Source organism: Ictalurus punctatus, chromosome 28 (assembly GCF_001660625.3).
Source record: "Ictalurus punctatus breed USDA103 chromosome 28, Coco_2.0, whole genome shotgun sequence".
Taxonomy (NCBI): domain Eukaryota; kingdom Metazoa; phylum Chordata; class Actinopteri; order Siluriformes; family Ictaluridae; genus Ictalurus; species Ictalurus punctatus.
In genome coordinates this window covers 897854-911809 of record NC_030443.2, presented here as the reverse complement: position 1 = coordinate 911809, position 13956 = coordinate 897854, and the positions used below count along the sequence as shown (strand labels likewise).

The following is a 13956-nucleotide window of genomic DNA, read 5'->3' as shown; positions in this document are numbered from 1 at the left end:
GTGTCTACATACATAAAAGATATCGTTGGATGTACGTTAGCCTTACAGCTTTAGCTCCTTCATTTCAATATTTAGCTTTTTTTTTCATACTGTGACACTTTAATTCCACCCTCCAGTGACAATAAAGGACAAGCGCATCCCCCTTTTCCCCTCGGAAACGTTTCCATTTCAACTCATTTTTGACAACAGCGCTATAAAATGTCAAACCTAAAATAGTCACATCATTAATATTGGGGTTTTATCTTAACATTAATTGTGAGAATGAATCTTTTTTTTTTTTTTAAATCTTAAAATGTCTGGACTCAGGACTAAACCTCACACAATGGGTCAGAATCTAAAAAAATCTAATTGCAGACGGAGGCAGCGTCCTTGCAATGAATCGTCTGTCCTTTTCTCCAGTCGTGGAGGGAAATGAAAAAGAAAATGGACCTTGGTTCAACATTGATGAAATGCTGTGGTTGAAGAAAGAGAAGGAAAAAAAGAGAGAAAGTTTCAATACTGTTTTTAAGTCATCGCGGCCTCGATGACTGGCCCCTCTTTCACACACTTCGCTCTTGCAGCACAGGAGGAGGAGCGTGTGGGGGAGTGGATTGTTCGGCAGGAACAAACTCGACCTCGGCAGCAAGAACAATGAGGCTGAACAGATTTCCTCAGAGATTTGTCTGCTCCGTTTCCTCTAAAACATATACAGAGTCGTAACAGCTTGCTAACTAGCAGAATAAAAAATAACTTTCTTTGTAAAATCAACTGTCATGTGCAGATTCATTATTTAGCTTTATTTAATAATCTGTTCCTGACTTCAGATAATCAGTATTCAATCCCCTGCTTCAGATAATCACCAATCAATCCCCTGCTTCAGATAATCACCAATCAATCCCCTGCTCCAGATAATCACCAATCAATCCCCTGCTCCAGGTAATCACCAATCAATCCCCTGCTCCAGGTAATCACCAATCAATCATCTGCTTCAGGTAATCACCAATCAATCCCCTGCTTCAGATAATCACCAATCAATCCCCTGCTTCAGGTAATCACCAATCAATCCCCTGCTCCAGATAATCACCAATCAATCATCTGCTTCAGGTAATCACCAATCAATCCCCTGCTTCAGATAATCACCAATCAATCCCCTGCTCCAGATAATCACTAATCAATCATCTGTTTCAGGTAATCACCAATCAATCCCCTGCTTCAGATAATCACCAATCAATCCCCTGCTTCAGGTAATCAGCAATCAATCCCCTGCTTCAGATAATCACCAATCAATCATCTGTTTCAGGTAATCACCAATCAATCCCCTGCTTCAGATAATCACTAATCAATCCCCTGCTCCAGATAATCACTAATCAATCATCTGTTTCAGGTAATCACCAATCAATCCCCTGCTTCAGATAATCACTAATCAATCCCCTGCTTCAGATAATCAGCAATCAATCCCCTGCTTCAGATAATCACCAATCAATCCCCTGCTTCAGGTAATCACTAATGAATCCCCTGCTTCAGGTAATCACCAATCAATCCCCTGCTTCAGATAATCACTAATCAATTCCCTGCTCCAGATAAGCACTAATCAATCATCTGTTTCAGGTAATCACCAATCAATCATCTGCTTCAGGTAATCACCAATCAATCCCCTGCTTCAGATAATCAATCATCAATCCCCTGCTTCAGATAAGCACTAATCAATCCCCTGCTTCAGATAATCAATCATCAATCCCCTGCTTCAGATAAGCACTAATCAATCCCCTGCTTCAGATAAGCACTAATCAATCCCCTGCTCCAGATAATCACCAATCAATCCCTGCTTCAGATAATCACCAATCAATCCCCTGCTCCAGATAATCACTAATGAATCCCCTGCTTCAGATAATCACCAATCAATCCCCTGCTTCAGATAATCACCAATCAATCCCTGCTTCAGATAATCACCAATCAATCCCCTGCTTCAGATAAGCACTAATCAATCCCCTGCTCCAGATAATCACCAATCAATCCCTGCTTCAGATAATCACCAATCAATCCCTGCTTCAGATAAGCACTAATCAATCCCCTGCTTCAGGTAATCAATAATCCAATTCTCTGCTTCAGATAATCAGTAATCAGTCCTTCACTTCAGACAACCAATAACCAATCACCTGCTTCAGATAATAAATAATCAATCCTCTGCATCACATCATCAATAATCAGTCCCTGGTTTCTACTGAAAGGCACACCCACATTCCCATCTATGGCCTTAAAGGCACACCCATTCAAAGATGCTCTCATTTCCAAATAAAGACTTTGCATGATTTGCATATTTATGCATACTCAAAGATTGCATAGTTAATGATGGTAAAGATTTTGAGAGGTTCCTGGGCAACGTTTCTACTTTAAAACACTCTACTGAATTATTTGGAATGGTTTAAAAATGACAGGAAGTGAAGAGGGGGAAGTGAAGTCGCAGAGAGAGGAACATTAAAAGGAGCACTGATGCACAAAGTGTGCTGTTGTGTTTATAGGCAGAAATGAAGATGATGATGCTGATAATAATAAATAATATTTAATATCACCGGTTAAACTTTAATAAAGCGTTTTTTGGGTGAATGTTGTTTTACGTGCTGAATATTTTAACTGTTTTAAGCCCATGTAGGAATGTAAAACACGCAAGCATCATACTCTGTAATTTACACGAGAGGAGAAATATGAAATGAGAGAAAATGAAAGGTGCAAAGGGAAAGATGGAATAAATGAAACTAACGATTAAATGGAACCACAGCGCCTCCATGCGTTCAAAATGTGGTATTATATCGCTCCTTTACCTCAGTGGATCAGATTCAAAATGGCGTCATCAGAACGCATAAATACTGGAATATACAATAACCACGCTGTGGAAGAACATTTAGATTTATTTTTTCTTTGTTTTTATGGACTAATTTCATACTAAACACACCAATTTCACACAAAACCACTAAAGTTCCCTACTTTAAGAGTCCGTTTATGACTAGGATTAGCAATAGGCAGCACAGGATTAGTTTAAAGCTATCAGCCTCATTCGAGCACAGCAGTGCTAACGTGCTAGCTCAGAATTAGCACAGAAACTAACTGAAATTAATGTGTTACCTCCTTCAAAGGTCTCAGATTTACACGACATTTTTTCCCCACAGTAGAAACAATAAATAATAAAAGATGATAGTTCATGTTAGCTAGCTAGTTTGCCACCTTAACTAGCACATTAACTTTTTTTTTTTTATTTATGGTATCTGATACTAAAATTAACAGCTAACACAAGAAAAAAAAACCCAACAAAAATATCATTTAGGATTATTTTTTAATAACACTGAAACCAGACATATATAAAGATGCACATAAACCAGATTAATGCTAAACTGTAATATGTAAATGATCTTTAATAAAGTATGGTAGTTTTAGTTACACAAAACTCTTCTGAGGGCAAAAGAAAGGATCAATAAAGAAAAACTTTGCTATTGTTGTTGTCTTATTCCCCGCCCGACCCTTAAAAATATTCTCATTGCTAGTTTTAATATTTCCCCAGAAGGATAAAGGAAGCTTCATATAGATTTTTGGTATTTATAGGTTTTTATATACGGTATTTTTAGATCCGATACAGAAAGATATAAGATATTCCGTAGCTTGCTACTTGACAGCTACTTAACATCATGCTAGTGCAAGTCACTTTAATAATTTGGCCACTTTTCTTAATGTTTAATTAAGAACAAAGTATAAACACTGACAATCAGGTTCATGATTATAACTTGAGACCTATTTTAGCTAACAATGAAGCTACTTTCGGCTTATTAAAATATATATATATATATCAGCACTTCAAATGACACTTAACAAATGATGTTTTAGTTGTGAGAAGTTCGGGTAAATAAAACTTTGCGTGAAATAAAACGTAAGGTTTTGTTTTTTTTTTTAAATTAAAATTAAACCCACACACAATTTCTAGGTTTCATCGGGGATATCTGGGTGATTAAGGAAAAATTTACCCAATCACTGAGCGGCTTATAAAGCCAAAGCAGAGCACGCGAGAATAATATCGTATTGTAACATAAAAACAGATAAAGAATATATTGGAATTTTTAAAAATTGCTAATTGCATGTCAGCGTGCAATAAATAAATTGTGATTTAAAATTTCCACAAAAAAAGTGCATCGAATGTGTTTAAAGCGAAAGCTGAGAAAAACTTAATCGTAAAGAAATGATGAATTTTTTTTGGTAAATTTTCTCCTGTGCTCTAGACCTAACGCTGAACTTCGCTGGACATTACATTATAGTTTTGCGTATTTTTTTTTGTTTAGCTGCTGTGTGCTGAATCTTCGTACTCCATTACTGAAAGTAACAAAAAGAAAATCCGCAGCTCAGGTCTTCAACTTCTTGTCCTTCCTGTCAGATGAGGTTTCAGCTTTACGCTTCTGGGCCTGCTAAAAGAAAGGGGGAGAGGGAGAGAGAGTGAAGAAGAGAAAGAGACAGGGAGAGAAACAAACAAACAAAAAAACTAATAATATTAATAATAATAATAATAATAATAATAATAATAATAATAATAATAATAAAGAAGCAATGGGTGCCTTCAATATGTATGCATTTAGAAAGGAGAAAAAAGAGAAAATAGAAGAGAAGATAAAAACAAGAGCAGAGAAAATGTAGAAGAGACAAGAACAAGAAGAGAAAGGGAGAAAAGACATAAGAGAAAAGAAACAGATGAAAAGGAAAGAGACAAGAAGAGAAAATTGAGACAAGAATAGAAGAGACAAGAAGAGAAGATTAGAGAAGCGAAGAGAAGAGAGAAGAAGAGAAGATTACAGAAGAGATGATTAGAGATGAGAAGAGACGAGAAGAGAAGATTAGGGAAGAGAAGAGATGAGAAAAGACAAGAAGAGATTAGAGGAGCGAAGACAAGAGAGAAGAAGAGAAGATTACAGAAGAGATGAAAAGAGAAGATTAGAGAAGAGACAAGACAAGAAGAGGAGAGACAAGAAGAGAAGATTAGAGGAGCGAAGAGCAGATTACAGAAGAGACGATTAGAGATGAGAAGGTTCGAGATGAGAAGAGAAGGAGACATTACTGATTGTCCTTTGGGAGCTCTTTTCTTTTTCTCTGCTTTTTCTTTCTCCTCAATCTCTGTGTTTTCTTTTTCGATCAGAGAGATGAGTGTGTTACAGCGTCTCTGAAGTTCCTGAGAAACACACACACACACACACACACACACACACACACACACACAGAGTAACAACTAAATAAATCTAAATAGGATGAGTGTAAATGGTGCCTAGGTAGGCAGCTTCCTGCTGAATAGAACACTAGTGGCACAGGTCATGTTCACACACACACACACACACACACACACACACACACACACACACTGACCATGGCGGTCCTGGACTTGATGAACCAGTCGAAGCGGAACTGGGGTGTGTTCCTCACACACTGCCGCAGCTCCTCGTACACGTTCTCCTTATCGAAACCCATCTTGTGCAGCATGCAGATCAGAAAGCGATCCTCCTCCTCTGTGTAGTTCTTCCCTTTATTAGTGCCGTACTGTATACGCAACTGGTGGAACGGAGCTTTATACCGCGCTATCTACACACACACACACACACACACAATTAACAGTAATATAAGAATGTACGGTATAGTGATATAGGAGGTAGTAATAAGGAGTAATGTTTAGTAATGTTTACAGTCTGGTGATGTAGTAACGGTGTGTGTTTTAATCTGACCTTCACATCGAGGGCTTTTTTAATGCTGATGCGTCTCTGGATTCGAGCTTCTCCTCTCTCGATCTGAGCCATGATCCTCTCAATGTCCTGCAGTTCATTACAGCGCTCCCAGAACACAGCTACACACACGAAAAGACAGAAAAACATCAGAATTGTTGGCACATTACAAGCAAACTGTTTGGAATATCAGCATTCTTTTGATAACTCGTGTGGTTCGTTTGGTGTGAATGTGATGTGCGCCAAATTTGGTGTTGACTGAACATAATTTGTAAGTGGCGTAGCAAAAAAACAAACAGTTTTTCATAATATCCGAGATGGTCGACAGGAAGTACACTTGAATTTCAGCTGTTGGTGTGCGGTCACGTCAGCATCCTCCAGGGAATTATAGTAAAAAAGAATTCTAAATTAAGCACAAATTCTTTAAAAGATATAAGGTATAAAATTAAAGTTGTTACAGTTCTTGACCACTATGTGGCACAGTCATGAAACATCTTGGGTACCTTCAGGGTGTGGTCCTGAGGACACTTATCAGGTTTCATATGATATATAGATGCATTGCTGAGATACACCCTCACATCCTTGTTGTTTTTTTGTTTGTTTTTTTTGCATTGACCAGCACATAGCAGGAGAACCGTTTGAAAAATCGATATTCTTTCGTTCAGACAGGTCTCAAAATGATGTGAACCAAATTTGGTAAAGATTGGAGGAGGAGTAGCAAAAATGGCAGTTAGATGTAAACATTTTTTTAGCATGTTATTGTTACTTTTGACCAGTAGGTGGTGCTGGCATTAAATTTGTTGCATAGGCTCAGGGCATGGTTCTGAACAGGCCTACCAAGTTTTGTGTCAGTGTGCGAAGTCGTTGCTGAGTTACATCACTCACTTCCTGTTTGGCCGTCAGATTCGTTAGCCCATTACAGACAAACCGTTTGGAGTATTCAAAATTCTTTAGATAATATAATTTGTGATAATTGAACAAACATTTGTCGGGGGAGGAGTAACGAAAAAACTTTTTTTTTGGACAAAATCAAAGATGGCAGAAAATCTAATTAGGTTCACGCGGTTCAAAAGTTATGACCATAAACGTACTTCATAATTAGGCCCAAATTTGACCCGATGGTGGCGCTAGAGCGTTGGCAGCACTTGGCCCAAATTTGGTCAGAATGTTCCTTAGAGCCTTCCCCATCAGTGTGCCAAATTTCATAACTTTTTACTAGACAGTTCTATGGGCTGCAGTAGACACTCTAGTCAGAAGAAGAAGAAGAAGAAGAAAAGATAGAATAACTATAGGGTGTTTACTCATCCTCAGTGCTTGGTCCCCTAATTATTTGCATTGAGTAAAATATAGGTTCAGGTGTTTAAGTTTTTCTTAAATGAAAGAAGTAATAAGATGGAAATAAAGGACAGAAAGTGTGAGAGTGTGTGTGTGTGTGTGTGTGTACCTGAATATTCGATGACCTCCTCAGGTGTTTTGCCCTCCACCTCGCGGGCGATGCTGTCTATGTCGTCTCGACCATATTTCTCATTCGCTTTGATGAACTGGTTAAAGTCACGCTTGTTCCAGCTCGTAAAACCCTAAAACACACACACAGTAAACAACTAAACAAATCTAAATAGGATGAGTGTAAATGATGCCTATGTAGTCAGCTTCCTGTTGTGTGTAAATATCTACCTGTGTGAGCAATTTCTCTTTCTCCTCGGTCTCTTCAGGTGTAAGAGGTTCTGCTTCATCGATCTTCTTCTGTTCCTCCTTCTGTACCTGAGCTGCGTTCGGGATGTCAGAGGCCCTCGGAACCTATGCACACATACACACACACACACACACACTTATGTATGTACATATCACACCTTACTGTATTTATGAGGTCCTGCATATACTATATGCTGAACATTCTATATAACGACAATAGAAAAATAGAAAAATGAAACAAGATTCAACAGTCAGTAATATTCAACAATGGAAAGTGTGTGTGTGTGTGTGTGTGTGTGTGTGTACCTTGTATCCAATGGTCTTCCTGTAATGCAGTATCTCCATCTCCAGTAGCTCAAACAGACGTGGAGGGAAAAACTGAAAATCCTGAATATTAGGCTGCTTGGGAGGACGAGGGGCCTGAAACACACACACACACACACACACACACACACACACACACACTAAATGTACTTGAATGTATAAAGGAAAATCAAATAAAACACAACAGGTGTATACTCAAAAGTGTGTGTGTGTATATGTGTGTGTGTGTGTGTGTGTGTGTGTGTGTGTGTGTACCTTTGGAGCTCTGGGCTCGCTGACTCGGAGTGCCTCCCTGAAATAAGCATCCACAGCGTAGTTTGCTTTTCTCTCTCGCTTTGGAGGCTCGATCCACTCCATCATATTCATCTACAACACACACACACACACACACACACAGACACACATGCAAATACACACGCACACACACACAATGTTTCCTACAAGGGTCTTTTTCCTTTACATAAAGTACTAAAACTTTCAGCACTAGAACACTAGAGACAGTTCCCGCCCTCAGTGCCACAGTAACCAATAGAAGCACAGTTCCCGCCCCCCAGTGCCTCACCTTCTGCTTCTCTCTGTAATCCTCTCCCTCGAAGTTGTAGAGGCTGGTTTCCGTGGTGCCCGTATCCATGGTGAAGTTCCTCAGCGAGCTCTCGCCCAGATTCTGCATCCTCTCGTTCATCTCCGCTGTCTGGAAATGGAGTTCATGTAGAAATTAAGAGAGTAGACACTGAATCGAATACTAAATCTTGGACAGGTGCCTGTCAAACAAGCTCATTAGAATATCAGGCCACGCCCACCCACACAGTACTTATACTGCTGGGTGCAGAATTTTACAGTGGGTTTGTTTTTTTTGTTGTTTTTTTTAACACGCTTAACATAAACGTCCGGACCTTTTTGGCTCCTCTCTCCAGGATGGTGTCGATGTCCTCGTCCGTCAGCTCGCTGTCTTTGGAGGCAAAGACGTGCGTCGCTCCGTGTCTGATCATCTGCAGCATCTCGTCCTTCCCCATTTTATTCTGCTGCTCGATCAAACGGCCTGAAACACACACACACACACACACACACACACACACACACACACACACACACAGGTTATCATTTGTATTTGTTTATTTAATAACATAAACGTCTTTAGTGTGTGTGTGTGTGTGTGTGTGTGCGTGTGTGTACCCTGCTGGATGACTATAGAGTCAAGGCGTAGCTTCATCTCCGCTCTCTCCACGATCCGTTCCTCCACCGTGTTCTCCGTGATGAGTCTAAACACTCGAACCGCCTTCTTCTGACCGATCCTGTGAGCGCGGTCCTATGTCCAACAACACAAATACACACCCCAACAATGTGTGTGTGTGTGTGTGTGTGTGTGTGTGTGTGTGAGTGTGTGCGCGTGTGTGTTACTCACCATGGCCTGCAGGTCGACTTGCGGGTTCCAGTCCGAGTCGTACAGTATGACAACATCGGCGGTTGCCAGATTGATCCCGAGTCCTCCTGCACGAGTGCTCAACATGAAGATGAACTTCGTGCTGTCCGGAGCGTTGTACATCTCGATCGCTTGCTGCAGCACGCATGCACACACACACACACGCGCGCGCACGTAATTATTTACTAATCGCAATTAAAGAGGCGTGTACGTCATAATTCTCGCATCGTCCTGGTGTAATACGAGTGTCTATTAGGGTTTTTATGCTAGCTGTGCTGATTTTCATGTGGGAGGAGTTAGAAGTGCACGCTGATGACTTCAGCGAGTGGCGTTCGGCTAAAAGGATGAATCGGGTGCGTACCTGTCTGTCCTCGTGTGGCGTGTTCCCGTCAAGTCTGCAGTACTCGTATCCTCTCCACATGCAGTAATCCTCCAGGATGTCCAGCACACGTGTCATCTGACTGAAGATCAACACCCGAGAACCTACACACACACACACACACACACACACAAACAGAAGAATAGATTTCCTTGAGTTGTAGAATCATCCTGAATTTATAAGACAGACATCATATCACACACACACACACACACACACACCTTGCTCGTGGACTTTGGGCAGCAGTTTGTCGAGCGCGAGCATCTTGCCGCTGTTGGTGACGAGGTGTGTGTCGGTGGTGTAGGGCGGCCCCGGCTCCGCCCCGTCGAACAGATATGGGTGATTACAGCACTTCCGCAGCTGCATCAGGATGTTCAACAGCCGCATTTTATCCATTTTCCCCGCCGAGTTCAGGATGTCGATGTCCTTCATCAGGATGCGTGTGTACCTGCACGGAAAACACACACACACACACACACACATATATATATATATATATATACAGATATATACACAATCTACAGTACGCAAAGATATCCGAGACTACGTTTAGCTTCTTATGAATATTAAAACATATGTAAATGACCTCGCCAAGCCACGCCCCCCCACACACTTTTTTTTTTTACACATTTTGTGCAGACTGTTGCTTTCTCATTAGACTCCTTTCATTTAATTCTGCGAACTTTCACTGTGCACTAACTGAACCCGTCAGTTAAACGCCGCTTCTTGTTGTCATGGTTACGACGGTTACAGCAGGAGCGACGAGTCCGAACGGCGACTGACAGCCAATCAGGAAGCAGCGTTTTTTTGTTTACGGTATAAAACATAGGAGGGAATAAAGAAAGATGTGAGGTAGAGCAGGTGTGTGTGGTAATAATGTAGGCGTGAGACAGGAAGTGAACCACGCTGAAGCTTGAACACTCCCCATTCTCTCTGCATTTTACTCAGACCCAGGTAGATCTTCACTTCCTTCTTGGGAGGAAGACTCTTCTCCACTTCCCGCTTGATCCGACGAAGCAGGAATGGACGCAGCACCTGAATACAGAAAACACCCGCACTGAGTTTAGTTTTCCGAGTCTGCGCTTCGCGATAAGTGTGTGTGTGTGTGTGTGTGTGCGTGTGTGTGTGTGTCTCACCGCGTGCAGTCTCTCCACCAGCTTCTGATCACCCAGACAGTTGTTAGTGTCGAACCATGAATCAAAGTCCTGAAACACACACATACACAAGTCAGTCAATATCTTTAAACCATGTGTGTGTGTGTGTGTGTGCGTGTGTGTGTGTGTGTGTGTGTGTGATGCTCACAGAGGCGGAGTTAAACACATCTGGAAGCAGGAAGTTGAGTAGAGACCAGAGCTCATGCAGGTTGTTCTGTAATGGAGTTCCAGTCAGTAAAAGACGATTCGTCGTCTTAAACTCACGGACGATTTCAGATAACTGAGAGAGAGAGAGAGAGAGAGAGAGAGAGAGAGAGGGAGACAGAGAGAGAGAGAGACAGAGAGAGAGAGAGACGGGGAGAGAGAGACAGAGAGAGAGAGAGAGAGAGAGACAGAGAGAGAGAGAGAGAGAGAGAGAGAGACAGAGAGAGAGAGACGGGGAGAGAGAGAGAGAGAGAGAGAGAGAGACGGAGAGAGAGAGACAGGGAGACAGAGAGAGAGACAGAGAGAGAGAGAGACGGAGAGAGAGAGACGGGGAGAGAGAGAGAGAGAGAGAGAGAGAGAGAGAGAGACAGAGAGAGAGAGACAGGGAGACAGAGAGAGAGACAGAGAGAGAGAGAAACGGAGAGAGAGAGACGGGGAGAGAGAGAGAGAAACAGAGATGGAGAGAGAGGGAGACAGAGAGAGAGAGACAGCGAGAGAGACAGAGAGAGACGGAGAGACAGAGAGAGAGAGACAGCGAGAGAGACAGAGAGACAGAGATGGGGAGAGAGAGAGAGAGAGACGGAGAGACAGAGAGAGAGAGATGGAGAGAGAGAGACAGAGAGAGAGAGAGATGGAGAGAGAGACGGAGAGAGAGACGGAGAGAGAGAGAGAGAGATGGAGAGAGAGGGAGACAGAGAGAGAGAGAGAGACAGAGAGAGAGAGACGGAGAGAGAGACAGAGAGAGAGACGGAGAGAGAGACGGAGAGAAAGAGAGAGAGACAGAGAGAGAGACAGAGAGAGAGACAGAGATGGAGAGAGAGGGAGACAGAGAGAGAGAGACAGAGAGAGAGAGAGACGGAGAGAGAGACGGAGAGAGAGACGGAGAGAAAGAGAGAGAGACAGAGATGGAGAGAGAGGGAGACAGAGAGAGAGAGAGACGGAGAGAGAGACGGAGAGAAAGAGAGAGACACAGACAGAAACGTGTGATTATGCTCAGCAGTGTGATCATAATGTCTTTAAATATAAATAAAATACCGAATTAAAAACATGTTTCCGTGTTTATGAAATAAAAGTGAGCCGCCGCTTTGTAAGAAATCGATCCGTTTGATTGTTTATAGTTTATATTGAATCGTTCTGGTCTCTATGTGATATTGTTTAACTGAATAACGCGTCCGTGTCTGGGCGTCAGGGTCGGACGTGTTCTCACGCTCACCTTGGACTTTTCGTTTTTGATGCGATGAGCCTCGTCGATCACCAGGTACCTCCAGTTAAACTTCTTAAACACACACTTCTCTCTGATCACCATCTCATACGACGTCACACACACGTCCCACTCACCCGGCATCATCACGTCACGGATAAACGCTGCCTACACAACACACACACACACATTAAAGTTTAACGTATAGAGTCAGAAGGAGAGAGAGACAGAGAGACAGACAGACGGAGGTAGACGGGTGTGTGTGTGAGCGTCTCACTCTGGCGTCTTTGTCCCCGATCAGACAGACGGCTCTCAGTGACGGAACCCAGCGTTTAAACTCGTACATCCAGTTGTGCAGCGTGGACTTGGGCACTAGGACCATGTGTGGGCCGGGGATGTTCCTGTAGTGCTTCAGATACCCGAGTAACGCTATCGTCTGCAGGGTCTTCCCCAAACCCTACACACACACACACACACACACAAATACTATACACATCCTGCATGTGTAATAACTATAAATATATACGTACATATACACACACATACTGAAGTGCGTGTGTGTGTGTGTGTGTGTGTGTGTGAGATACCATTTCATCAGCCAGTATGCCGTTGATGCCGTTCTCATAGAGAGAAATCATCCAGTTCAGTCCTCTGATCTGGTAATCTCTCAGAGCACCGTTCTTCACATCTACACACCAATCAATCAATCAATCACTCAGTGAGTCAATTTATCAATGTATCAATTACTTCATCAGTGAATCAATCAAGTATTCAAATTAATCAGTCAGTACTTTAATCGATAAATCAGCTAATCACTCACTAACTCACTCAGTGTGTGTGTGTGTGTGTGTGTGTGTGTGTGACTCACATGATGGTGACTCCTCGAAGCGGACGAGGATGTTGGTGGCCTCTCTGCTCTCTGACAGCAACTCCTCATCTTCCTCCTGCTCCGTACGCCGATGACGATTACTGACCAACACACGATCAATAATCAATAATCACACACACACACACACACTCATCCCGCTTCATGTACGTTATTATTAGTTATATTATTATATTACTAAATACTTCTGTTTATCAGTCTTTACTCTGATCACTCATTTCACTCCCAGCTGTCTGTGCACTTTACCTTATAAGGAGCTCGGTGGGCGTCGCTGCATGCAAATGAGCCGTGTTGGGAATGCGCTTTGCACTTTACAGGGCGGAAATTTTTACTTCGGCTTGTCTTACGCAAGTATTTACACAAAGGTTTATGATAAGATTTATAAATGAAGCCGTGTGTGTGTGTGTGTGTGTGTGTGTGTGTGTGTGTGTGAGACTCACTCTCCCACTGACAGCAGGCACTGTTTCTCATCTGGTTTAACTCGAGGTCGGCCGAGTCGCACTTTCAGGGGAGACGTGGGAGATTTTACACTCGCCGGCTGAATGAAGTGAGCGAAGAGCTCCGTCTGTTTTAATAAAAACTCAAACCTGTTCGCCCGATCAGCTTTCTACAGAGAGAGAGAGAGAGAGAGGGATGTGTTTGAAGTTGTATAAACATATACGCACCCTATACAACATTTATTACAGTCTTATAAAGCTCCGAGGAGCTGTAATTAACACTCACTCTTTTTTCTTCGTACTCAGGATCCACTGTTGATTCTTTCATCGCGGCTTTTGGAGGCGGGGCCAGCTGGAACGGACGATCCTACAGTACATACACGCGCGCACACACACTTTTAGCAACACGGCTCTATTATAAATGTTTCTCATACAATATCTGGGTCAGGGGGAAATAAATACATTTAAGCAGAAGCGTTACGCTAAATTAACACGTTCGCCTCACGCCTCCAGGGTCGGGGTTCGATTCCCACCGTGGC

At 42.3% G+C, this 13956-nt stretch overlaps 1 protein-coding gene across 3 annotated transcripts in view; it reads right to left on the bottom strand.

Moving 5' to 3' along the window:
• Window positions 1-3290: 3290 nt before the first annotated feature.
• The window catches only part of smarca1 (SWI/SNF related, matrix associated, actin dependent regulator of chromatin, subfamily a, member 1), a 23116-nt gene continuing 12450 nt past the window's right edge, over window positions 3291-13956 (bottom strand). For 2 of the 3 annotated variants that reach the window (XM_053676837.1, XM_053676835.1), the window contains 23 exons: window positions 13704-13784; window positions 13421-13587; window positions 12963-13063; window positions 12682-12782; window positions 12372-12551; window positions 12107-12262; window positions 10838-10969; window positions 10672-10740; window positions 10462-10570; window positions 9757-9984; window positions 9518-9639; window positions 9139-9291; window positions 8910-9042; window positions 8630-8775; window positions 8299-8427; window positions 7992-8102; window positions 7719-7832; window positions 7395-7517; window positions 7165-7297; window positions 5724-5842; window positions 5371-5583; window positions 5069-5179; window positions 3291-4424 (listed from right to left, as the gene is read on the bottom strand). In XM_053676837.1, coding sequence (XP_053532812.1) covers window positions 4362-4424; window positions 5069-5179; window positions 5371-5583; window positions 5724-5842; window positions 7165-7297; window positions 7395-7517; window positions 7719-7832; window positions 7992-8102; window positions 8299-8427; window positions 8630-8775; window positions 8910-9042; window positions 9139-9291; window positions 9518-9639; window positions 9757-9984; window positions 10462-10570; window positions 10672-10740; window positions 10838-10969; window positions 12107-12262; window positions 12372-12551; window positions 12682-12782; window positions 12963-13063; window positions 13421-13587; window positions 13704-13745 — 2955 coding nt within the window. In that variant the 5' untranslated portion in view covers window positions 13746-13784 and the 3' untranslated portion in view covers window positions 3291-4361. The remainder of the gene's footprint in view (window positions 4425-5068; window positions 5180-5370; window positions 5584-5723; window positions 5843-7164; window positions 7298-7394; window positions 7518-7718; window positions 7833-7991; window positions 8103-8298; window positions 8428-8629; window positions 8776-8909; window positions 9043-9138; window positions 9292-9517; window positions 9640-9756; window positions 9985-10461; window positions 10571-10671; window positions 10741-10837; window positions 10970-12106; window positions 12263-12371; window positions 12552-12681; window positions 12783-12962; window positions 13064-13420; window positions 13588-13703; window positions 13785-13956) is intronic. The other variant, XM_053676836.1, reaches the window with a different exon arrangement.